Below are 24,338 nucleotides of genomic sequence, written 5' to 3' on the forward strand. Positions count from 1 at the left end.
CACATCAATTATGACTTAATCATGCCTTATTGTTTTCAACTCCGGCGACCTTTTAACATTAACCCGGACTTTAGTACAATGATTCTCTACGTCTTTTGTGATAGCCTCACTGGAGGCCTTCATAAAATATATTATCTATCTGTAACATGTACAGTCCCGATTCCTAATGCCCACATCTTTATCTGCCACTGCAGTGATTTGCTTCCACAGAATAGTACCAGCGCTTTCTTGTCAGCCGAATCTTCAAAAATATCGCTCTTCTCCATTCTTCTACAAGCAAACTCAACCCCTTGAAAGTTTTGTTTGATACTGTTGAATCGGTCCTTCCACACAGTTTCCGGCTTTCCGCCAACCAAGCCTCCGGGGTCTTCGCCGGCTGTGACAAATATCTTTACATCCCATAACTCTATATCTAGCATGCCATTCTGTAGGACATATTCGACAAGTGGGAAATCTTCGCCGCGGATGGACCAAGCCAATATCCTTCTCATCGTTGCTGCATCTTCACCCAAATTTGAGGATTCAAGACTCAGGAAGCACGAGATACCGGTCCCACCAGCGACGGCTATAGTCTGGGCAGGACTCTCAAGAACTTCTTCGGAGAAGCCACCCCCAACCTCGACGAGTTGTGCGCCCAGGCCTTGTGGCCTGGGCAGTCCGATGAGGGAGGTGACACGGCCATTGCGGGAAAAGAACGCCAGAGTGGTCCTGGCTCCGTCGGCTGTCCCTTGCATTGGCTCGACTGAGATTCGACATGGGGTAAATTGTAGCCGGCGATCGTCCTCCTTCAGGCTGTGGGCGCCCCCAATGGGGTCAAGGTCTGGAGGAAACTGGATAACCACGTGTTGGGTGGGCCGGATGGGGAGTTGAACTGGCGCCGAGAAGGTATGCAGACTGATGCTAGAGGTCATACGATGAGAAGAGACATGAGCTAGAGCCACGGAGCGCCCACGATCTGGGCTAGATGGTGTGACCATCGCTGGTTCCGGAGCTGAGGCTGCCCGTTAGGATGGAAAGACCGGGGAAGGGGCCGGGGAGGTTGTCTGGGGTCAGATACCAGAGAAGATCAAAGTGACTAGGCTTGCTGCAAAGGAATATGTTTATTCAATACTGTTTATTGACTATTTAGTCTTTGCCGAAAGCATTTTTAAGGAATGCCAAGCTGAGCAGGCCTTAGACGGATCATGACACGGAGCGCCCGGCGCGATGACGGAACCGCCGAACTCACGCGCGCGCTAGAACAGATGGGCATGTCGTAGTTAGATCGCTAGAGGGTACACCATAACTACTGAATGTCCTTAGCCTATCAATAGAGCAAGGGAGGCGCAAGGACATGATTGACCGTGCCGCAGGTCCGTACATTCTGGCATCTGTGCACTGCCAAACATCGGCATCCAATGAACGGCCGGAAGAGGCGATATTAGAGCCGCCCAGGCTCGAGTCAGGAGTCTCTACACACAGTGTTGGGTCGTTGACAAGCGGGTAAGGTCACTAAAGATGGATGCCCACTTCCAGGTCCACTGGGGCTGACAAGAGTTACTACGCAAAGTTCTTGATCTTGCTCGTGACCATCAGCGGAGGGCATGAAGCTAGACCGTCGCACCAACACAAGGCGCCCTCCTACCGACCTTAACTTGTGCATAGGAGCGACCGAAGAAAACGCTGTGCCGCTCCAGAGTAATTCATCATTCGTTCGAGTGCCGGTATTCGACGGGGCACAGTCCAGCGAGCGTGCGTGACCAACCGTGTTCTCCATACGGCCCCAACCCGACCCTGGCAACGCACAGGTCTGTTGTGCTCCGAGACGGAGCTGTCCGAAGGAACTACCGAACCAAATCCGGCTGTTTGCTTGCTTTCGGCCGTGTAGCCCGAGAACGCACGTAAAGATGGAGCCAGAGGCGTCGTCCGCCCATGCCGCCTCCACACACCCCGCAAGGGATGTCGTTCTCAAGGTGTCCCAAGTCTTCTCCGCGTGTGCCTTCTGCAAGGCCCGGAAGATCAGGGTAAGTTATTCTCGCCGGTCATACAAGCATCCATGCTACCCTGCCCTGCATGTTCCCGTGATCGGGGCTAACCGGCTGTTTGCTGCTGTCTCCCTAGTGTGACGGCAGTGCTCCATGCGGAGGCTGTACCAAGTTTGGCAGAGCGAGCACTTGCTCACTGTCCTCCATGCAGCAGACTCACGGCAGGGACTATGTTACGTACCTGCAGCGGAGAATACAGAAGTTGAAAGGTGACATAGAGCGGGTACAACGCGATCCCACCGCCACCTTGGGCGAAACAGCAGACCATGGCCACGATGACCCGATTGGTCTACACGGTGCGGCCCTCCGATGTTTTATACGTGCACTGCAGCTTGTGCTAACATCGAGGCAGGTGATTTCTCAGGTCGCGCAGACTCTGAGGGGCATCGGTCAATGATCGATGCCCTGATCTCTGACATCGGAGCTCTTCCGATCCTGGCCTCGTCGTATCAAGGATCGTCATCAGATGGGCCATCATTATCTACCGTCGTGCTTGGTGCGGCATCTAAGAATCCTATCCAAGCAGAAGCACCAGAGCCTACCACCCTGGCTGAAGCTCAGCCACTCCTTCCGAAACACTCTACAGCGCAGAAGCTGGCACACCACTACATCACCAACATCTATCCTCGTCTCCCGTTCTTCTCTATCCAGGGCTTCTGGACTCAGTTTGAATATGTCTACTCCGCCGCGACCCAAGAGGTGCCACCTTCCACCAATACAGCTTCGGCATCCCAAGATCCGGCGGCATTGCTCTCTCCCGAGCGCCTCGATCATACAGCGGGCTCCGTGAACCACGGGTACAGCTGCTTCACTGTGCTTATTGTTCTGGCCATAGCAACATCGAGTCTTTCGAGGAGTACAGACAGCATCATCTCAAACAACGCCGAAAGGCTGTTTCACGCAGCTTTACTGTTTCGAGAATCAGCCATTCTTCCTAATACTGTTGTGGGGGTTCAGTCTATTCTCTTCCTCATTCAATATGCGACCCTGAATCCCTCCAGCCTCAACGCCTGGTATCTGATCGGGGTCGGCATCCGCCTCTGCACGGATCTCGGGTTACATCAGGACCCTCAGCCCCTCGGTTCCACGCCCCCAAGTCTACTCGAGACCCGTCGGCGTCTCTGGTGGAGCATGTACTCGTTTGACCGGTCCATGTCCATCGGCTTAGGTCGTCCAAGGGAAATCTCAGACAATGTCATTGGCGCTGAGTTGCCTAGCTTCCAGATTGGGTCAACGGCTAGTGAAGTTGAGATCTCGGGATATCTGCAGAGATATCGAATACTTCAGCTACAATCACTGATCTATGATGGGTTGAACACAACCCCAGAGCAGTCTGATCGAAGCACCGATCAAACATTAGCCGATCTACGCGACAAGCTGAATTCATGGGCTCACAATAACTCGCCTCTCCACACCCAAGAGCTTGTTGAGAGCGAGTATCTCATGGGAATGATGTTGCTCTGTCGTCCATGCAGGTTGATACCCCAGAGAACGCCGGAAGAGCTTCTAGAGCTCTGGAACTCGGCACTTAACTTTGCGCGCATATATCGGACTTTGGCAGAGTCGAACGGAATCTTCTACGTACAGATCGCGTCCGAGAAGGTCTACTGGACTGGCCTTGCCATGCTCTTTGTCTACTGGAAACTCAGAACGGGTCGGATCCGGCCAATCGAGCTTTGGATGGCTGTCAAAGATGTCACTTTCATCTTGCGGACACTAGCAGAGCGGTGGGAAGAAGGCAAGGTGCTGGGCGAAAATTTTGAGAAGACGAGCGCGAAAGTCATCGAGCTGATAGAGGGTGTCTCTTCTCAAGGCGGACAAGGTATAACTACCGATATCGATTCCGCTATGCCAGACGAGGTCAAGTCCTTCCCCAGGTACTCCAGCTTGACCAGCATCTGGACTGCTGACCGGGTGGGGGGTTATCCTGGTGCGTCACCGCAAAGCGAAGATATGCTGCAAAGCCTCATTGCCGAGATCGTAAGAGGGTAGACCATTTCAGGCTCACAGAGCGTCTTCCACGTCCACAAGCTACTAGGACTAAGGGACCGGAGCGGTGTCAATGTAAACTTGCTACTTTGTAATGCTAATAAACGCGCCGACCTTCGTCTACCATGGGTATGCTCGCACCTCGTCCTCTTTCTCCAGATCCAGCCCTCTTTCCAGCTGTTTGGCATGTTGTCCGTCCAGATACTCCAGCAGAACCTTACCATATGTCTCTCGTCCCTTGTAATTGGCAACCTTATCATCCCAGCTGCGGATGGCGCTGGCGAGTCGACCCGGAACGTAGTCTTCCTTCGCGATGTCCGTGATAGGGTGGAAGTAGGTACGGACGGTAAAGACAACAGCTCTGGACTTGGGAAGACGGCGCAGAGACTGCCTCTCGGATCGGAACCAGTGGTGCTGAATGGCCTTGTCCTTTTCGGCGGTACTCCAACTTGTTTCAGGACTGTCCTCGGAGCCGATGCTCCAACTCCACGGAAGCGAATCGTCGACCTGGATGAAGTAGTTGTTGCGGGAGTACGTCTGGTCGCAGCGCAGTCTCCTGAAGAAGTTTGCCATCCCCGTATGCAGCTTCTCTTTGTAATGAGGGACGCTGCCTGATGTGTGGATCTCCTCAAGCGGCATTCCGTACTTGTCTGACAGCTTCCAGAACCCAGCAAGCAAAACAGCTCCAGCCATGAGGTAGTATCGGCCGTCAGAGCCTTCAAGCATTAGAGCGAGGTCATCCTGCACAAGCCTCGCCGCTGTAGCCATAGGATCCTCGGCGAGTGGTCTCTGAACGATATTGAAGGACTCGCCCGACCAGAGGTTGTCGATGCCAACAGGAGTCCGTTTGTAAAGACTTGGGTATCGGGCAGGGAGATAGTTTACCAGCTCTTCGACCAGCTCCAGGGCTGCAGGGTAGGCGCTTGGGTGGGTTCGGACACACTTCTCGCCCCTCTCTCGGATTCGAGCAGCCTTGTCGGCATGGAACTTGGGGAACTGGTTATCGAGCTCGATCCATTCTTGTGCGGGGATCGACCGGAGTCCCATCGTGACATGGTACTTTGGGCCATATCGGAAAGCGCGATAGGGAAGCGGCTTGGTAGTTTCGATCGACCAGTCGGGATACGGCTCTGGGGTGGGAAACTTGTAATCCTCGAGAGCGTCTACCTTCTTCTCTTTGGTCGGTTGGCTCGAAGAAACAAAGCTGGATTTCGCTCGGGAGCGAATGATCGAAACCACATAGTGCGAGATTACCAGACAGGCCAAGCAGCCCGCCAGGATCAAGACTTCGGGCGTGATCACTTTGGTGGACAACTCCATGGTAAGATATCGATATGTTTCGTGTGAAAGTCGTCAGATCGCTGGGACAGAGTACCGCGTTCCGCCAGAATTGGGTTTCCACGCAGAACAGCAATGTGTTCTGTAGTTAATGTCCGACCTACGTGTGACCTCCCCTCTCGTTATCGAATGGCAGCTTATCAATGCCCCGCGACCGGTGTTCCGGCAAGAGCAACCGCACGCCCACACATGTTGGCCGCGTACCCGGCACTAGCACTGGCACTTCGGAACACTTGGCCCAAAACGGCAAAAAGACGCTATCGCCCACACCCATTTCCTATCATCAACATCGATCATACCCTATCCCGGGGTAAGGAGTGGCACTCGCGAAAAGGAGACCAGAGACGGTACCTGTGAATGGCAATTCCATAAGAATAAAAGCCAGAGGGGAGATTGAGCAGTTCAATCTGTCCCAGAAGCACTATCACGACACTCTCTCTTAGTCCTTACAAGACCTTAAGCTTATAAGCCTTCAACCAAAGACTATTTGCATCTTGATCACCCCCTTCTGTCATTTCATCTCAATCATGGCGGCGTTCCAGCATATCGCGCAGGCACAGTCCACCTATCAGATCCCGCTTCTCGCCGGTGACAATGCGTTTCTCGGCGATATTCTCTCCAGCGATCAGACCGAGCCCGAGAAACCGATATCATGCGGCCTCTTCCGTCTCCAAAAGGGCGAGCCCCTGACATATACGTACAAGTACGACGAGATGAAGATCATTCTGGAGGGCAACTTCACAATCACCGACAGCACTGGGCAGGAAGTCAATGCCAAGCCAGGAGATGTCTTCTACTTCCCCAAAAGCTCAACTATTACTTTCACGACAAGCGATTACGGGTTGGCCTTCTACTGTGGTCAGAAGACGAAGAACTTTGTATGAACGGCCAGGATTATCAAGTTCGAAGCATCGTGAAATTGGCCAAATAGCAAAGACTTATAGACTTCTTTGACACGCTCACACTTGTTTGCGAATCCAAATGATATTCCTCAAGTCCATTGTCAACTATTCAATCATGATGTGCCGCTTATCCATGTAAGACGCAACCAGGTCTCAACGCCGCCAATATCCATAAACCGGCAATTGTAGCACAAGATCTGCTTATCCAAACAAGGAACGTAAATCGCCCCCTTCCATCACATCAACCCAGTGGACTGCGAAACACCCGGGTATCTCGCTGTCGTAAGCCCTCCAAAGCGCTGAGACCAAATCCTTGGCGACAACGACCGGTGTCGGCGGTAAGCTGCTCTCCAATATGCCCAGTCTACTCATGACAAAGTGCCGAGCATTTCCAACATCAATATCTATCTGGGAAACATGATCGAGTCCTCGTGGGTCGTTCCCGGCGAGAGCTATGCCCACACCCACATGCTCCAGGACTGGCGACGAGTAAAATAAGTTCCCGGGATGCAGTGGATCGTTAGGAGTTGAGCTCTGATTGCCTACTGATACATTGGAGCGGAGTCCGGTGCTGGCAGAAATGTATAGAAGAGGCTGCATCATACGACTTCCCGACGTAGGAGGGATATGGTCGAGCACCTTGACAAGGTACAAGCAAAGCGGGATAATCCACTCATGCCAGAGAACTGCGTCATCGGCCACGTCTAGAGATCTGCCTGGGAGTCTCAGCGATACCAAGTCAGGGAACGTCTGATACAGATGGATGAGTGACGAGAGCCTGTAGGCCTCGGCCACCTCGGCGAGATGGGTTGCTGGGGTGGCAGAGTCACCCGTATCGTCCAGGTTATGGTTGGAGACTATATCCAGCGCCAACAAACGTTCTTCAAGCTTTTGGGCATCTATAAAGTCTTGAAATGAGGAACTGGGGATGTCAAATGGTCCAGATGTGGCCCTGATCGACCGCCGGTACTTCCGACAAAGCTGAACCGACTCGGTGAACAGTTCGCAAGTGAGAGTTGAGATCCCCGTCCACGGATGTATGGATTTTGATATGACCTCTTCAGAAGCGTGTGGCTTTGGTGCGGCCGAAGGTAATAGCTCGAGATTTGCCATAGTGGGAGTGGCCTCCTCATCTCGGACCATAGCCAGCATCATCTCGCAGTACGTCATACATCTGTTGAAAAACTGTAATAGCTCCCAGTCCCGACTGTTTGACGCGGATGTAATTTGCCCGTCTAATCGCTTCAATATGCGCTTCGCTTCTCTGAAAAAGGGGATGCCAAGCCCCTTTGCGTCGACCCAGCAGACAGTAGTGCCGAGACAGAAGAGTGAGAACAGCAATCCGGTCGGCACAGCGGGCAGCTGCGGTAGGGAGTTGGCAGCCCACAATTCGCTCTGGACAAGGTTTGTTGCTTTCTGCATGAGCTGGACTGCGTTCCGCCGCATGCTGGGCAACCTGGAAGCAATGAAGCTGGCTGACATGCTCTCGAGGGCACCTGCAACTGTGGCCGAACTGCGCCAGAGATCCGCGGCCATCATCCTGTTCTGGTTCACGCTGGAATCAAATCCAGACCACTTGGAGCAGACCTGCTCGAACCAGTTGATAATGAATGCCGAAGATGCGTCTGTAAGATACTCTCGCGACAACGCTAAGCTGTGGCTACCGTCACGGCTGCTACTGGCAGTGCTTTCGATGCTCGGTGGCCCTTGTTGGGAGATTTCGCTCGTAGCACTGTTTTGTATCGTTGCAGTTGCCCCTACAAGGGATCCTCGCCGTACGGGATGACGTGTGACCGTGGTTACGTCACCGTCGCAAGCGACGTGCCCAATATTGCCTTGAACAATATGGTCATTAGAGGCGTCTGAGGCTGATGGCACAGAGGTGTGCTCGCTTCTAAGACTCGAGGTTTCGGAGGGAGATAGCGCAGTGCCCAGAGATCGTTTGTGCTGAGGACTGGGCCGCTGAGACTTGTACTCGCCGGCTGGCTGGTGCTTGGTGGACCACTTCAAGCCCGAGAAGTACCCTTCGCATTCGAGTCCTCTTCGAACGCAGTTTAGACAGGCAGGCCTTGTCTCGTCACATTTTCGCTAGATGACAGCCTCGAGTTAGTTCCTCCTTCGTTGTTGGGTATTGCAAGCCATCCATGGTCATTGCCGAGGAGGTAGGTAACCCTACATGTTTGGCTTTGCAAGTCAGACACCCCGCTCTGGATCGGGGCGTTCGTCCGCTCTTGGGCTTTGCGGGGCCCATTGACCGTACACATTGCATGTGTCAGATTGTTGAAGTTGAAATCCTCAAAGCGACTAAACATACAACGTCATTGCAGTGTCTGGCTGGGAGGAAAGGCACGCATGCCTCAATGGCATTCGAGATAAGGGTCCTCGGATAAGAGGGGTTGCGGAGTAGGTTCGGAGAGTCATTGGTCTAACCAAAGCGGGTACTAGCCTGGACTTAATTGATAGCGCAGCTCTACTGTGTGATTGGCTGATTGTACCAATATGTTATGTGCTCAGCGCGCATGTCCCTCACAACATTGAAGCCAGTGATAGCTTTTTTGACACCGCAGTTAATGCTAATGGCGGGCCGGCAGGACCATGCGAAAGAGGATCATCGCGCTTTGCAACGTGATTCGAGACAAGCACTATCAATTGCTATGGCCTTTGTAAGCAGCGAGCCTGTGTACAACTGACACTTGTCGAGTCACTACAAGTCATCAGTGAAAACTATATAAAACCTAGGACTGCTCAAAGGAAGTGGCAGTCACGAGTCTTTCTGAGCATATCCCAACTCTCGAGGATTAATGCTGGGACAAAGTCAGATTCGACCTGCGCAAGAGGGCTTGGATGCAAATCATTTGCAGTTCTCAAAATCACAGACCAAATTCGAGCTGCAATTCCCTGACTTTTCAAATACTTGATTCTCTTATCTCCCTCGAGTATGAATGACTATCTATCTATAAGGAAACATGGGGCTCGCAATGCAACGCACAACCGAGGTAACAAGTCTTCTCTTGTATATGCGTGTCTTTGCTGGACACTTGGTAATTCTAAGCACACCAAACCCGCAACTCCATACTCCAACGGAACAAAACTCTAAACCAAAAGATCTGCCGTCATCTTCCTCGGCTTCGTTGCCCTGAAAAGAAGAGTCATGCCAATCACCCACGTGTCCACATCCTCAAACTCCTGATGCAGCGCCTTCTCAAACATCTCCCTCGTATCGTGTAGGTTGTTGAACAGACCGACCTTGTTGTAATACCTCACATACCACCTAGTGAGCCAGCCGGTCGCGTGCTTCTCGCCCAGCACCGTGCACCCGGACAGGACGCCGTGGTCCGACAGCAGCTCCTTGTACGTGGTGAGGGCCTTGAGCTTGTCCGGGCCCGGCACGCAGTGGAAGAGGTTGAACATGGAGATCGAGTCAAACTGGAGCGGCGTCGCCGGCTGGTCCTCGGATGCCCGCGGAGCGAGGAGGGCCTTGGGCAGCGGAGCCGTGACGTCGGCCTCTACGCACTGGACGTCGGCGACGGGGTTGCTCGCCTGGACGCGCGCCTGCGCCGCGCGCAGCGAGTTGCCGCTGATGTCCAGCAGGGTGATGTGCTGGCGGGACGTCGCGCGGAAGGGCCGCGCCAGGGCGACGGCCGGGAACCAGCCCGTGGCCACGCCGATGTCGAGATGCCTCCTAGAGAAGTTCTCGCTAAAGAAGGGCAGCAGGATCGTGTCTGCGGCACAACCCCACATGTACCGCAGGTTGAACTTGAGGACGAGGTAGTCATAAATCATGGAGAGGAAGGTCGGCGAGTAGACTCTGGCGTAGACGCCATCGCGGCCCTCGGGTGTTCCAGCCATTATTGGTGTCTGGCTCTGCTTGTTCTTGCCTGATGTGATGGACAGACCAGATACTCACGCGAAACTGCGATGACGTTTTTCACAGCTCAGCTCTTATGAGGGAGCAATTCGGAGTATGCGGGAGAGCATTTGGGGTCAGTTGGAGCAGTCCAGTTCCCCCTCCCATGAGCCCTTGGCTGCGGAAGACACCGGAAGGATTTGACAGGCTTGGTCGTCTGCACGTTGCCGTCCTCTCTGGCTTCGGATGGATGCGCCGGCAAGGACAGAGGGTCGGTCACGTCGCGAGCACCAGAGGACAGACCATTGCACGATGGCAGGTCCACCCTTGTGTCTGGCAAACCTGCACGTCCTGCCCAAAGCAGCAAACGGTCCATCATCGGCTCGGCTCATCTGTCAATCGGCCATGGCAGGTGTCCAGCCCGAGATTCCTCGCACGCGGGTGGGGACGGCTCTCGCGCGGCGCAGAATCTTGATGATGTCTAGTATCTGCACTGCAATGCACAAATGGCAATTGTGCGGCGCAATGCGCGCCACCCAGGGAAAAAAAAAAGGAATATGACCGCCGTCTATTCTTCAGTAGGTAAATTGTTTTTAGCACATTAGTTCGGTTTCCCGTGAGGACCGCGAGGTACCTCTCTTGTTGGCCATGCACTGCATCGCAGCTTATTGGTCAATTGGGCCGATTCGACCAGGCCTGGTGGAAGGCGATGCAGGTGGACGTCTGCAGGTCGGTGGGTTCCCTGCATTAGGGACCTGCTGCGCCTTCACCGCTTCTCTCGTTGGCAGCTGCTTGGTCGTACGCTGGGCCTTGCATACGACTGCATATCTAGCCCTGGTAAGTCGCCTCTGAGGGCGGTTTGTTCAGTGATGCCGGCCGCAACGAGGACGCAGATGATTCTGCTCCATCTCGTGGCTTTCTGGCAAAAGTAGTCATGCTGTTTTGCATGCATTGCATCTCTGAGATTAGCCAATTGGCTGCCCAGCGTCTGAAGTGATATGGTAGGGCACACTCACAGGGTCATGTATGAATGGTACTTGGTGTCGCCAACCTCCTTGTACACCTCCTTGAGGAGAGCCGACAATTGCGACGGAGTCCAGCCTAATGCGCCAAAGACCGGGACCGAGATAGGCTCGAGAACGTCGAGCCACATCTTGGCCATCAGCGTGCCGATCCTTTGCAGTCGCTTTCCCGGGTAGCACGCATTGTTCGGGGAAGCATGTTTCCTCTCCTCGATCTGTACGAACCCCGCCTGCTCCAACACGGGCTTGTACTGCAGAGGAAAAAACACCGAGCTGCCAAGCCGTTGGAGTCCTGCAATCATGCGTCAACTCTCCCAGGTTCTTTGAACCCCCACATGCCTAGCTCTCGACTATCTCCAACTGTATCGGCCAGGGTGGAGCGAGGAGGACGACTCACCTTCTCGTAGGTGAATGCTCCATTTCTGGAACGCCGTACCATCCAGCGAGCCGTTGGGAGACTGGATATCGACGATCCACTCGGTGAACTCGACCCAGCCACCTGGGTGGAGATTGTCCCATACCTTCTGGACAAGACGCTCTTTGACTGGTACATCGCCGAACATGCGGATATGGATGAAGTCAAACTTATCCTCAAAGTCCCACTCGTCATTGGCATCCATGATCCGAAACTCCCAGTTCGGCGGCGCCGTCGAAGGCCGCCGTCGAAGAGGCTCCAGGTCTATTCCCAAAACATAAGTATTTGGGTGTTGGACGGCTAGACAAGTCAGCATCGGGTTAGTATACGCATATAGCGGTGTAGGCTCTTGCTCGGAGCAACTTGCCAAATTCCTGCATAGTACGGTTAATCAAGACGCATATAGAAAGGCCGCGCAGGGCATACTGACCATTGCCCACAGGCCAGGTCCCGTTCCAACGTCCAAGACCCTCCTGGGATGCGTGAGCGGAGATAGATGCAGTCTATCCTCGAAGAGAGCAACTATGGTCTGGTGTTGTAAGACTTGACTGTGCATTAGCCTTCCCCTCCTCTGCATGTTTGTGTTGGTCACGGAGTCGCAAGGGAGGAGATATACTTACTGTTCCTATCATGTTCCCGCTAGAGCCAAGATATCAGCTTGCTGCTGGATCTGCAGGGAGGACGGCAGTTCCATGCTCAGGTCAGAGAATTTACCTGGTCATTAGGCAGAAGGCCATATCTCGCTTTCAAGGATGTCAGCCGGAAGATATTGCCACAAGAGGCAGGAGGGGAAACAACCCACGTTTGTATGCTCTACCAAGTTTCTTTGCGATGGACTTGAAGAACCTCCACGCGGAACCTCGTGACTTTGATTTGCTACTATCGCATGCATGATTAGATGGGACTCGGCATTTGCTTCGCTTGCATTGCTTTGCTTTGCTTTGCTCGCCGCTTGCTTGCTTGATGGTGCATGTTTCGTACCTATGGGTCGAGCTGCCAGGCAGGGCCTCATCTGACTCGTCTGAATCTGCTTTGGGCCAGATATCATGTGATGAGGAAGATGCGTACGTGTTTGTCTGCGGCGTTGGCCATGTGAGATGGTGTCAACCTTCCGGAGCATCGGAACCAATGCATGAGATTGGGGCCAATGAGGGGGAGGAATGACGGGGCCTCCACCCATCCACCAAAATACAAGTACAAGAAGGGGACTGGACGAATAGACGTACCGTGTTGTGAACTGAGGATCCGGAAGAATACTGAGACTGGGATCCTGACACTGCCGAAGGCCTCCGGTCGTCGAGCGACGTGTCCTTGTAGTGCGGGGTAGAGAAAGGCCGTTGTTCTGAGGATGACGAGGTCCGGATCGACTCGGCGTTGGTCAGATTTTGGTAGGCGGCCGGCCTCCCTGATGCGCTGTCTGCAGATGCGGTGGTCCCATTGCCACTGGCTGCACTGCGTTTCTTCCTAACCCTGTCCATAATACCGGTGGTTCGGCTCGGTCCGCCTCTGCTTCCGTCACCTCCTTGGGCGACAGGCGGTGGGCAATGGGCGAGGGAGGAGGAGGGATACGACGACACGACGGGTTAGGGGAGCAGGAGCCTCGTGGGCCAGCAACAGCGATTTGACGCAAGGCAAGTCTATCGCACGCATCGGGATGGATACAAGAGATGTGACATGTGTGCTTGAAATAACCAGTTCTGTCCAGTAGATATTTGCTTTTGGTCCTGCTTTTGTTGATCCCAGTGACTCTGACAGGGGCTCCATCCCCCTTCTCGCCCTTTCTCGCCACTCGTACGGACAGGCCCGAGTCGCGTTAAAGCACTTCTGAGACGACGCCTACAGGGGACGGGATCCAGCGGTGCTGGGCAAGAGCACCAGGTCGCCAAGGAACCAGCTGTGCCAACCTGCAAGACAGCCAGCGAGCCACTGATGTGCTGCCGGGGAGGGAAGCCGGTGCCTCTCGCTGTCTGATGCCACCGAGCCTGGGCAAGTCGACAGGGGCCCCTACCCTCGCTACAAGGGTCAATCCACTTCTTCATTTCCTTGCGGGTGGGGGTCAGGACTAGCAAACACTCTTATTGACATGCTTCTCAGCCTTGATCATTCGTCAGCATGCAAAGCGGGCGACACACTGTCCCCGGGACGCGCTCGCTTCAATGCAACGAATCTGGCGTCCGCCGACCAAGAGCCGACAGACTTCTTTTTCTTCCCTTCTCTCCCTCTCCCCTTTCCCAATCGAGGACAGGCCTTCCCACAACCGAGCAAAAACGAGAGATCCTTGCAGTGGATCGGGTGCTGCAAGACCAGCAAATCCCTGCCAAATCCGTGTTTGCTTACCCACTCGAGCCACTCTTGGGCCGCATCAGTATCGATCAAAGCATCGGACCAGGGTACGAAAAGGATTTTGGTGCTCGGTCGATCCACCCAGCGCCCGCGATGTCCGATGTGCGGCCTTTTGTACATGGCCTCCCTGGCCTGTCAGGTTGGCTCTTGGGAACCAGGCAATTGCAAACGTATGACGTTCAAGGTCCCCATCTAGCAGGGAGCTTGATTCCACGGGCAAGTTCGCGGACATGTATGTAAAAGGCGGGAGGACCCATCGGCACATGTTGGATGCAGGACGCCCGATCAGTCCTGGACGGGAGGCAGGCGAGCGCAACAGCATCCTGCATGTTGTTTACTTTCGTACTGTTGGCTCCTCGGCAAGTCCTGAGCCGACAAGATGATTGGTTTCCCGGTCTGACACCGGCCCACGATAGCGTCCCGTAGTGGCATCAAGCAATACGCTCGACGGAAGTTCATCATGCTCAGCCCAGGAAGGAATGTTGGCCGCAGTGGGTATGTCTGTATCTATCGGCTTCCTGAGTCCGCATATGAGTGGCCACTCATGTGCGGATGACTCTCCTCTAGAGGCAGTGTTGCAGTAGTATGTAAAAGTCGGGGTAGACTTGCTCGTGCCAGTTGTTTAAGAGCTACCTCCTCTCTCCAGACTCCGGGAAGAGGGTCTTTGAGCCTCAAATCTTGTAATCAAAGTGTAGTGACGTGATGATGGATGAACCAATCGCCGTCATTGGCCTTGATGCCCGGTTCCCTGGAGATGGCGACACTGCGGAGAGGTTCTACGAGTTCCTCCTCGCCGGCCGCTCTGCTCACACGGACATACCGCCAGAGCGATACAATGCGGAGGCCTTCTATCATCCTGACACCAACAGACCCGGCACGGTAGGTCTTGCCTTGCCCCATGAGCTGTCGCTGCAGTATTGACTGACAGTCAACAGACTAGAGTTCGTAGCGGGCACTTTCTGAAAGACAGCATATCCGCATTTGATGCTCCCTTCTTCTCCATCACTCCCGCTGAGGCGAGGAGCATGGATCCTCAGCAAAGAGGGATTCTCGAGTCAGTATACAAGGCACTTGAAAATGGTATGTACATGCTTGTACCATAAAGATTCTACTACATGGTTGACAATTTGCAAGCTGGCATTTCGTTGCATCAAGCCGCCGGCTCACAAACTGGTGTGTACGTCGGCTGCATGTACTCTGACTACGAGCGAATGACTGTCAAGGACATCGACGTTCCTTCGAAATACGCTGCGCTTGGGACGGTCTACAGTATGCTGAGCAACAGAGTCTCGTGGTGCTTTGATCTCAGAGGTCCAAGCATGACAATAGATACTGCTTGCTCAAGTAGTTTGATCGCGTTGCACCAGGCATGCAATTCATTAAAGTTGCGGGAGGCAAGCATGGTAAGTTGAGAAGAAGAACCCCGACCAGATACCGCATTTATGACACCCGATGTACTCACAATTCGTATAGGCAATTGTTGGAGGCTGCAACCTTATCCTGTCGCAGGAGTTCCCTCTGCTCCTGGATACAGCCGGTGTTTTGGGTCCAGATGGTATCTCCTACAGTTTTGACTCGAGAGGCAACGGATATTCTCGCGGCGAGGGCTTCGGCACTGTAGTCCTGAAGAGAGTCTCGGACGCTATTCGTGATGGTGATGTTATCCGTGCCGTCATCCGCAACACAGGCTCCAACCAAGATGGCAAATCTCCCGGTATCACATCACCTACAAAGGCTGCTCAAGCCGAGCTCATCCGACAAACATATGCTCGCGCAGGACTAGATCCTTCTGTGACTCGTTTCTTCGAAGCGCATGGTACAGGAACTGCTGTCAGTGAACCATGTCCACCCATTTTGGCTCGACACTAACTTGACACAAGGTCGGTGATCCGATAGAAGCTAGTGCGATCAGCGACGTGTTCACACAACATAGATCCGCGGATCAACCACTCTACATCGGAGCGCTGAAGAGTAACATCGGACATACTGAGGGAGCCGCTGGCGTTGCAGCTATCATCAAAGGTGTTTTCACCCTAGAGCGTGGTGTTATTCCTGCCAACACATGGTTTGAGAAAAGAAACCCACGAATACAAGACTCTTGGAACCTAGCATTTCCAACCCAGGCCACCGAGTGGCCGCAGTCAGGACTACGACGGATGTCCATCAACTCGTTTGGCGTGGGCGGTACAAACGCCCACGTAATCATGGACGATGCCCTGCATTTTCTTAAGCATCATCGTCTACTCGGACTTCATCGAACCCTGCCGAAGAACATCCTGCCAATCAGCGTCCGAGGGGATGTGTCTCCAACTCTCAGCTCGTCTAGACATCAGCACACTGATTCCGGTGTTGTCTCAGACTATGAGCCCTCGACAGACAACGAAGATGGGGCTAGCGCTGCTGAGATCGCTGCCATCTCTGAAGTGAAGCCTCGGAACGAGCATACTGCTGGCAAGCAAAAAGAAGCAGCAGGTCAAGTACAGGAGACTGTGAGCTCCACACATACAGAGTCAATTTCGTTGCCCGAGTCTCTCTTCTCTCATTCGCGCCTATTCCTTCTTTCTTCCTACGACCAGAGCGGAATTGCGCGACTCGGAGAACAGTACCGTCAGTGCTTTGCGCAAAGTTCCAGCAAGAAACGCGAATTGTCAACCGATGCGCAGTTCCTCCGAGATTTGAGCTATACCCTCTCGCACAAGAGAACTCAGTATGGGTGGAGGTCGTTCTGCCTGGCTAAGAGTGTTTCCGACTTGGGCGCATCAATTGGCGAGAAGCCTGCTACTCGAGCGGTTCCCGAACCTCGACTTGCATTCATCTTCACAGGACAGGGAGCACAGTGGGCAACGATGGGTAGGGAGCTCATGGTGTATCCAGCCTTCCAGGCGAGCTTGTATGCTGCCGACACATATTTGAACGATATTGGCTGTTCATGGTCTCTGACTTGTAAGCTTTTGGAGCCAATCCTGACAACAAGACACCACATCCACTGACCGTATCTTGAACAGACGAGCTTTCCAAAGACGCCGAGTCCTCTCGAGTCAACGCTGCCGAGTTCTCACAGCCGTTGTGCACTGCTTTGCAAGTAGCACTCGTCGATCTATTGAAAACCTGGGGTGTAAAGCCCCATGCTGTCGCAGGACACTCTTCCGGCGAGATTGCCGCCGCATATGCTGCAAGGCAGATCAGTCGAGAGTCTGCATGGCGCATCTCCTTCTATCGAGGCAAACTGTCTGCCCAGTTAGCATCGGACGGTACACAGCCAAAGACGGGCATGGCGGCTGTCGGTGCCGATAAGCCCACCACCTTGCGTTATATCCAGAGCATCAACAACACCATTAGTGATGGAGCCTTGGAAATCGCTTGTGAGAACAGCCCTGACAGCTTCACCGTCAGTGGAGACATGACAAAGATCGACGCTCTAGTCGAACTGGTCAAGCAGGACAATGCATTTGCGCGCAAGCTCAACGTTGAGCTGGCCTATCACTCTCGCTACATGAAGCCAATGTCTGAAGATTACCTACGGTTCATGGGGGATGTCAAGTCTGATGCGCCCCTGTCACCCGAGGACATCGTTTTGGCTTCGTCACTTCATGGAAAAATCATCAGCCCCTCTGATCTACAGAGCCCCTCTTACTGGGTGGAGAATCTGGTATCTCCTGTCCGATTTGACAGCGCTGTCACGGCCCTCCTATCGCGACGCCCCTCTGCCAAGATGGGGCAACCGCAAGGCATCAGTGACATCCTGGAGATCGGTCCCCACAGTGCTCTGAAGGGCCCTCTTCGAAGCATAGCTGCGAAAGTACCTGATGGCGACAAGATCCGTTACCACTCTGTCCTTCTCCGGCGCGAGTCGGCCGTTGACACCGCGCTTGAGGCAGCTGGCTCGTTGTGGTCCCGCGGCTTCAACGTCGATATCTCGGAGGTTAATCAGTACAACATGGCCAGCCCAGATCGCCCTGTCATGCTGACAGACCTTCCGTCATATGCCTTCAACCACTCTACTGAGTATTGGGCCGAGTCGCGGATCAGCCGCAACGCCCGCCTCAGGTCTAAGTCTCGCCATGAGCTGCTCGGAGCGCCAGTCCCTGACTGGAATGAACACAATGCGACATGGAGGAATTACATTCGCCTGTCCGAGAACCCTTGGATCCAGGATCACAAAGTCGCTGGCGAGTCATTGTATCCTGCTGCAGGCATGCTCGTCATGGCGATCGAAGCTAGTCGTCAGCTAGCTGATCAAAGCAAGGTTCTGCGTGGCTTCAGATTCAAGAACGTCTCGTTCCATCTGGCTTTGAGGGTCCCCGAAGATGACTTAGGCATCGAGTCCCATTTCTACCTTCGCCCTTATCGCGACTTAAACGAAAACGCTACTACAGAATGGAAGGAATTCCAGCTTTGGACTTGCGAAAATGATGTGTGGAGGGAACACTGTCACGGTCTCGTACAGACTGAGTACGAGGATTCGCCGAAAGACCTTTCCACTGCCTCACTACTTGAATCCGCACAACAAAAGATCAAGGATCGTAACGGACAAAAAGTTTCAGTCGACAAGATCTACAAGTCTTTCGCACGAGTCGGTCTTGACTTTGGGCCGACCTTCCGAACCTTGCAAAATGCACGAGTTTCATCGACAGGAGACATCTTGGCCACCGTGGACAACAAGGTTGATCTAATCAGAAGCAGCATGCCCAAGCAATATCTACAACCACATCTGGTCCATCCAAGCACCTTGGATGGAGTCATACAAGCCAATTTAGCCCCGTTAGTCTTGGCATCTAAAGCATCTCGCCAGACCATCGTTCCCGTGTTTGCTCAAGGGCTCTGGGTGGCAGCAAGTCAAGACCTGATTCATGACTCCTACATTGTATCCTCACATTGCGAAAGCCGTGATGAGGCAGGCGCAGAAACCTCGTTCACAGCTCTCCAGGTCGGGTCAGACCGTCTAATGGCTTACTCATCCGGCGTCAGGTTTCAGGTCCTTCCCGATGCCTCGACTGAAGAAGAGACTCAGCCCATCACGCATTCCCTCAATCTTGCCTGGAAAGGAGATCCCACCTACCTTGATGAAGAAGCCGCGGCAGCGTATTTCTCCGTTCCTCTTGACGACAAGGACCATCCTTCAAGATGGTCAGTCGACTGCGATGCCCTTTCTTTGCTCTACATGCGTCAATTCCTTGATGCAACACCTGAATCCAGCATCGAGAAGATGGAATGGTTCCACAAGCGTTACGTCGCCTGGATGAGACATATTGTTGCGCGGACCACTTCGAAGATCGTTGACACTGATATTTCAGATGTTGAGGAGCGCGTCAGGACTGCCGGCACCCCTGAGGGCAGATTGACTATTGCTGTAGGCCAAGCGCTTAATGGGATGCTACTTGGAGATCTGAATCCCTTGGATGTTGTCTTCGAGAACAAGCTTGCTGAGAATGTCTACCGCCACGGCGTGGGCGCTCAGCGCTGCTACCTCCAGATGTGCAACTACATCGATTCTTTGGCTCACAAGAACCCCAAAATGCGAATCCTTGAAGTCGGTGCGGGGACTGGCGGAGCAACAGTGCCAGCTATGAAGACACTCACGAAGCTTGGTCGACGATTCGACCACTACGACTTCACAGACATCTCTCCTTCTTTCTTTGAATATGCGAAGGAATCATTCAAAGACCAGGTCGAGAATATGAGCTTCCGAGTTCTCAACATTGAGAGCAAGCCCACAGAGCAAGGTTTCGAGGCCGGTGCATACGATCTAATTCTTGCTGCAAATGTCCTTCACGCTACCAAGGACATGGACAACACGCTATCTAACGTCAGATCGCTGTTGAAGCCTGGGGGCAAGCTTATAATATTTGAGCTCACAAATGTCGACAGTCTTTTGGGTGGCTTCTGCTTCGGTGTGCTCTCTGGCTGGTGGCTGTCTGTTGACCCGGACAGAGAGTGGGGACCATTGATGACTGCCGAGTCCTGGAAGAAGCATCTCCAAAATGTCGGCTTCTCAGGACTTGACGCGGTATTCAATGACTTCCCTGATGCCGCGGATCAAGTCAGCTCTATCATGGTATCCGGGGTACCCAATGAGGCTCAACCACGTTCATCGAGCCCAGTGACATATATCATCGCAGACTCGACCTCAACTCTGCAACAGAGCGTTGCAGGCCAGATCTCGTCAGCCATCACAGAGCAGGGCCCAATTGAGCAGGTCACGCTCGACTATCTGCGGGAGAAGGATCTGCAAAAGGCGACCTGTATTATGCTCACTGAACTTGACCGCCCGTTGCTGAAGAATCTGACCGAAGAGACTCTCCCAATCATGCAGAAGGTCATCAGAGACTGCAGGGAGGTCTTCTGGGTAACCCAGGGTGGCGAGGATCTCGTTCCATCTCCGGACGTAGAGCTTGTGACAGGCTTTGCAAGGAGCATCAGGGAAGAACGACCCGACCTTCATGTTGTCACTGTGTCGTTCGATAAGGATGTCCCAGCAGACGGCATCAGCCGAAGCTGTGTTAAGCTGCTGCAGGCTGTACGCATCGGGGAGACTGACAACACGTTCCGGGTCAATGGCAGCACGATCCTTGTCCCTCGCCTTGTGCAAGCAGACTACATGACACAGCACATGTTGGCTCAGGCGACTCAATCCAGCTCAAGTGAGGAGGGGTTGTGCCGATTCGACCCTGATGCATCATACGTCATTGCTGGAGGTTTCGGAGGCCTTGGAAAATCCACTGCCCTCTGGATGGCATCGAGAGGAGCCAAGAACTTGATCCTCCTGTCCCGGTCCGGACCACGCGATGAAGCTGCTCGGGAGGTCCTTGACGATCTTGAGCGTGTCTGTGACAGGGTGGCAGCACCACCATGTGACATCACAGATCTCAATGCCTTGAAGACGGCGATCACCGAATGCTTGTCAACTCTGCCGCCCATCAAGGGCTGCATCCAAGGGTCCATGGTACTGAGGGTAAGTCGCGATCGAGAATTTCGCGAGTGTACTCATTGAACAGATGAACTAATAGGTGAAATAGGACAACGCTTTCACGAGCATGACATTTGAAGAATGGGACACTGGCGTTCGAGCCAAGGTGCAAGGTTCAGAGAACTTGCACGAGGTTCTCGGAAGAGATCTTGATTTTTTCATATTGCTGTCTTCGACTGTAGCTCTGACCGGCAACCCTGGCCAGTCAAACTATGGCGCGGCAAACACATTCCTCGATGCTTTCGCTCGAAAATTAGTGTCACGGGGCGAGCAAGTCGTGGCACTGAACCTTCCTGTCATCTCAGACATTGGTTTCGTGGCTGAGAAGGCGGCTCTGCTAGACGAGCTACTTTCCAAGGGATGGTCGCACCTTGAGGAAGACGAAGTACATGCCGTCCTTGACTATCATTGCCGGCCTCGAGAAGAAGGGACACCGCTCATCTATTCTCAAGTTGTTCCTCGCCTGTGGCTGCCACAAGACACTGCTTTTGAAGGAGCCGAAATGCCACCGTGGGCAAGCGACAAACTCTTCAGCCACATCTGGCCTAGGACCATCACCACCTCAGCAAGCAACAAGGAGGAAGGCAGGACAGATGTCCAATTGTCTTCGCTGCTAACCGGCGTATCCTCCCTGGCAGAAGCTGAGAAGATTGTGCTCGACGCGCTGTTGCTCAAGCTATCGCGAGTTCTCAGTGTCGAGCTGTCCAACCTGGACCCAGCAAAGGCAATGCACGCCTATGGTGTCGACTCGCTCGTTGCTGTAGGTCTGCGCGCTTGGTTCGCAAAGGAAGTCCGCGCAGAACTCTCAGTGTTTGAGATGAACGACAAGCCAAGCATTTATGCGCTAGCCAGCACCGCAGCTGAGAGAAGCAAACTGCTTCCAGCCCTTCCCACCAACGAGTGATGCAGTTTTGCAGAACCCACTATCATTAAATTCTCCTCTACGGCGTTTGTTTTCTCATTGTCTCTTTCGTTCTTGGGATGTTGTCGCGCAATATACCACATCAACATTGGAGCGAGTTTCTGCGTAGGGGTTATTTCCATCTTTCATAGTTACAATACTATTTCTCTTTTGCGAAAGTGATTCTGGAAACAAAGTGACGTGAAGTAACCCTTCTTTCTACGGTGTTTCTTCACAGTATCCTTTAGAATAATTGTTCAAGGGTGCAAATTTCACCCGTCCTTACGGACCAGATGGTCAAATCATACATTTAACCGACCGCTTCATACCCCTTCTATGGTAGTAGTACTTCTTGAGACTATTGTAAACAAGAATCTAACATTGTGCTTCCAGAGATGAAGATGTTGTTCCTCGTGATCTCCTTCATGGGCAGTCCTTCAGAGGCTTCGGTGTCCCACTCAGACTCAATGCTGAGTAAATCGTATGAGCAGGTCAAATTCGAAGAAGTCAGTTCTTCTCAACATGCTCACATTCATCTTGACCCTTGTCTTCTGATACTGGTAGCCGGGTTTGCGCAGCTTGAGAATGAAACTCATTCTCCATCTCCTCCAGTGACTTGCCCATCGTCTCCTTGACGAAGTAAAAAGAGAAGACTGCGCTGAACGCATCGAATGCGGCGAAGAAAAGGAATGTTCCCCAGCCAATATTGTTGATCATGTAAGGCGTCGCGACTGACCAGATGATGTTGAAGATCCACTGCGTGCCCAGGGCGATGGCCACTCCCAAGTCCCGTGTTCTTGGGGAGAGAACTTCGGCAATGTAAATCCTATTGAGCCAGTCCGGTCAGTATTTCCAGCGGATCTAGGTTTGAATAGAGCGTGTCGCAGTCGGGACTTACCATCCCAGCGGACCCCATGACATGTTATACACAATGATTGCGAAGTAAATCAATGCTACCAGAGCAACTCCAGGGGCGGTGACTTCTCCATTGCCCGGCGGCGGCTTGAGCTTGAGAACAACAGCGATGCAAAGAAGTGAAGCAGACATTAGGATGGCTCCTCCGCACAGTGCGACTCTGCGACCAATTCTCTCGGCCAAGAACACAATGAAGATGCCGCACGACACAATCTTGATGGCACCAAAGATTCCTGAGATCAACAGGTTCTCTGTCCCTTGCCCAACAACAAGAGTGAAGAATTGGGGAGAAAAGTAAGCCATCGCGTTTGCCCCGGTACAGACCTGGCAAGTCATCACCGTGAAGGACAGTAGCATTCGATAGATGGTAACCTTCTGCTTGAGCTCCACCTTGAGGGAACCTCGCGAAGCCTCGCGCTCGGCCACGACGGTAGCGCGAATTTCGTCCAACTCGCCCTGCACCTCAGGACCGCTATGGGCTCGGATCCATGTAAGAGACTTCCACGCGTCGTCGTGGCGGTCCTTCTGCACTAGCCAGCGTGCACTTTCCGGAACGAAGAACATGCCAATACCGAGCAGAGCGCCAGGGATGATCTGGAGCGAGATGGGAATTTGCCATTGCCTCGCCGTGTTTTGGTCGACATGTTTGTCTACCGCGTAATTTGCCCTGTACAAGCCGACTTGCGTAAGTATCGAGAGTGACAGCGTGGGGAAACATTGAGGAAGCAAAGCCGTACCAGTAGCTGACGAAGATGCCCCATGTGAACAGGAATTGATATCCACTTCCGATACGCCCTCGAATCTTCTTGGGCGACATCTCGGCCGAGTAGAGGGGCACCAGCACCGATGCTCCGCCGACACCGAGACCGGCAATGATCCGGCCGACGTAAAAGCTTGACAGATGATGTGTATCGGCTGTCTGAATGGCTGCTCCGATAACAAATACCAGCGCCGACAAGATCATACTCGGTTTCCGCCCCCACCGGGAGGCAATGGGAAAGATCCCGAAGCAGCCAACGAAGGATCCGCATTGCTGAAGGCCTACGGCCAACGAGCTGACCTGGGTTGTTTGAGACTTGTTATAGCCTAGATATCGAAAAGACTCTCTGTACGAGTGAAGTGTGATGGCACCGCCTGTGTTGAGAGTTAGAGGTTAATTAGTTGTCTCCCCAACAAGCCGATCATGGCAACATGGTAAAAGGAAGAGCGCAAGAAAGGAACTTACCGACAACACCGGTATCATACCCGAACATGAAACCTCCCAGGCAGACCAGGATGCCCAGGAAGTAGGCTCGGGTGTCTCCTTTGTCCATAGTGAATGTGGTGTTGGAGAGGAGGGAGAAGGGTGTGGTGTCAGAACATTGGATAGTGTTGTCTAAAGGAAACTGGATCTTCGAAGTTGCAGAACATTTCGAGCCCCTTTGTACTGCCTTGCGCACTCCATCAAGATCAGTGCCCAGCAACGATGGGTTGTGTTTCCACAGGGGTTGGTGTTGATGCATTAGCGTGATGTGGAGTATGGGGCAGCACGTCACTACCCCTTTCCTGGGGATATTAGAGACGACTGGCGATAGCCGAGTGCCGAAGAAACCAATTAGGCCGGCATCCAGAGCTAAGTGTACCCTGCAGGGTCCTTGGCAGGCTCGTATTGTTTTCCATCATGATTTCGATAAAG

The 24,338-nt window shown here is 53.2% G+C and overlaps 8 protein-coding genes across 8 annotated transcripts; 3 read left to right on the top strand and 5 right to left on the bottom strand.

Moving 5' to 3' along the window:
- Window positions 1-131: 131 nt before the first annotated feature.
- E0L32_010178 (uncharacterized protein) lies at window positions 132-977 on the bottom strand (the record flags this gene model as incomplete). The annotated part of the gene is made up of 1 exon (XM_031132768.1): window positions 132-977. One exon carries the CDS (start codon window positions 975-977, stop codon window positions 132-134), a length of 846 nt encoding a protein of 281 aa, XP_030989822.1.
- Window positions 978-1,886: 909 nt separating this feature from the next.
- E0L32_010179 (uncharacterized protein) lies at window positions 1,887-4,016 on the top strand (the record flags this gene model as incomplete). Its single annotated transcript, XM_031132769.1, has 3 exons — window positions 1,887-2,003; window positions 2,101-2,320; window positions 2,377-4,016. The coding sequence occupies 3 exons, from the start codon at window positions 1,887-1,889 to the stop codon at window positions 4,014-4,016; spliced, it is 1,977 nt and encodes a 658-aa protein (XP_030989823.1).
- A 117-nt stretch (window positions 4,017-4,133) lies between these two features.
- E0L32_010180 (uncharacterized protein) lies at window positions 4,134-5,333 on the bottom strand (the record flags this gene model as incomplete). Its single annotated transcript, XM_031132770.1, has 1 exon — window positions 4,134-5,333. The coding sequence occupies one exon, from the start codon at window positions 5,331-5,333 to the stop codon at window positions 4,134-4,136; it is 1,200 nt and encodes a 399-aa protein (XP_030989824.1).
- Window positions 5,334-5,878: 545 nt separating this feature from the next.
- E0L32_010181 (uncharacterized protein) lies at window positions 5,879-6,235 on the top strand (the record flags this gene model as incomplete). Its single annotated transcript, XM_031132771.1, has 1 exon — window positions 5,879-6,235. One exon carries the CDS (start codon window positions 5,879-5,881, stop codon window positions 6,233-6,235), a length of 357 nt encoding a protein of 118 aa, XP_030989825.1.
- Window positions 6,236-6,454: 219 nt separating this feature from the next.
- Window positions 6,455-10,102, bottom strand: E0L32_010182 (uncharacterized protein; the record flags this gene model as incomplete). The annotated part of the gene is made up of 2 exons (XM_031132772.1): window positions 6,455-8,294; window positions 9,420-10,102. 2 exons carry the CDS (start codon window positions 10,100-10,102, stop codon window positions 6,455-6,457), a joined length of 2,523 nt encoding a protein of 840 aa, XP_030989826.1.
- Window positions 10,103-10,847: 745 nt separating this feature from the next.
- Window positions 10,848-11,853, bottom strand: E0L32_010183 (uncharacterized protein; the record flags this gene model as incomplete). The annotated part of the gene is made up of 3 exons (XM_031132773.1): window positions 10,848-10,920; window positions 11,117-11,414; window positions 11,520-11,853. The coding sequence occupies 3 exons, from the start codon at window positions 11,851-11,853 to the stop codon at window positions 10,848-10,850; spliced, it is 705 nt and encodes a 234-aa protein (XP_030989827.1).
- Window positions 11,854-14,585: 2,732 nt separating this feature from the next.
- On the top strand, window positions 14,586-21,751 carry E0L32_010184 (uncharacterized protein; the record flags this gene model as incomplete). Its single annotated transcript, XM_031132775.1, has 7 exons — window positions 14,586-14,759; window positions 14,816-14,960; window positions 15,015-15,283; window positions 15,354-15,710; window positions 15,761-16,823; window positions 16,886-20,832; window positions 20,897-21,751. The coding sequence occupies 7 exons, from the start codon at window positions 14,586-14,588 to the stop codon at window positions 21,749-21,751; spliced, it is 6,810 nt and encodes a 2,269-aa protein (XP_030989828.1).
- A 504-nt stretch (window positions 21,752-22,255) lies between these two features.
- Window positions 22,256-23,976, bottom strand: E0L32_010185 (uncharacterized protein; the record flags this gene model as incomplete). The annotated part of the gene is made up of 4 exons (XM_031132776.1): window positions 22,256-22,574; window positions 22,647-23,330; window positions 23,401-23,797; window positions 23,889-23,976. The coding sequence occupies 4 exons, from the start codon at window positions 23,974-23,976 to the stop codon at window positions 22,256-22,258; spliced, it is 1,488 nt and encodes a 495-aa protein (XP_030989829.1).
- Between the last annotated feature and the right edge of the window lie 362 nt (window positions 23,977-24,338).

The sequence above is a fragment of the Thyridium curvatum genome (assembly GCF_004353045.1).
Source record: "Thyridium curvatum strain D216 chromosome Unknown NODE_80_length_188492_cov_79.389520, whole genome shotgun sequence".
In the NCBI taxonomy this organism is placed as follows: Eukaryota; Fungi; Ascomycota; class Sordariomycetes; order Thyridiales; family Thyridiaceae; genus Thyridium; species Thyridium curvatum.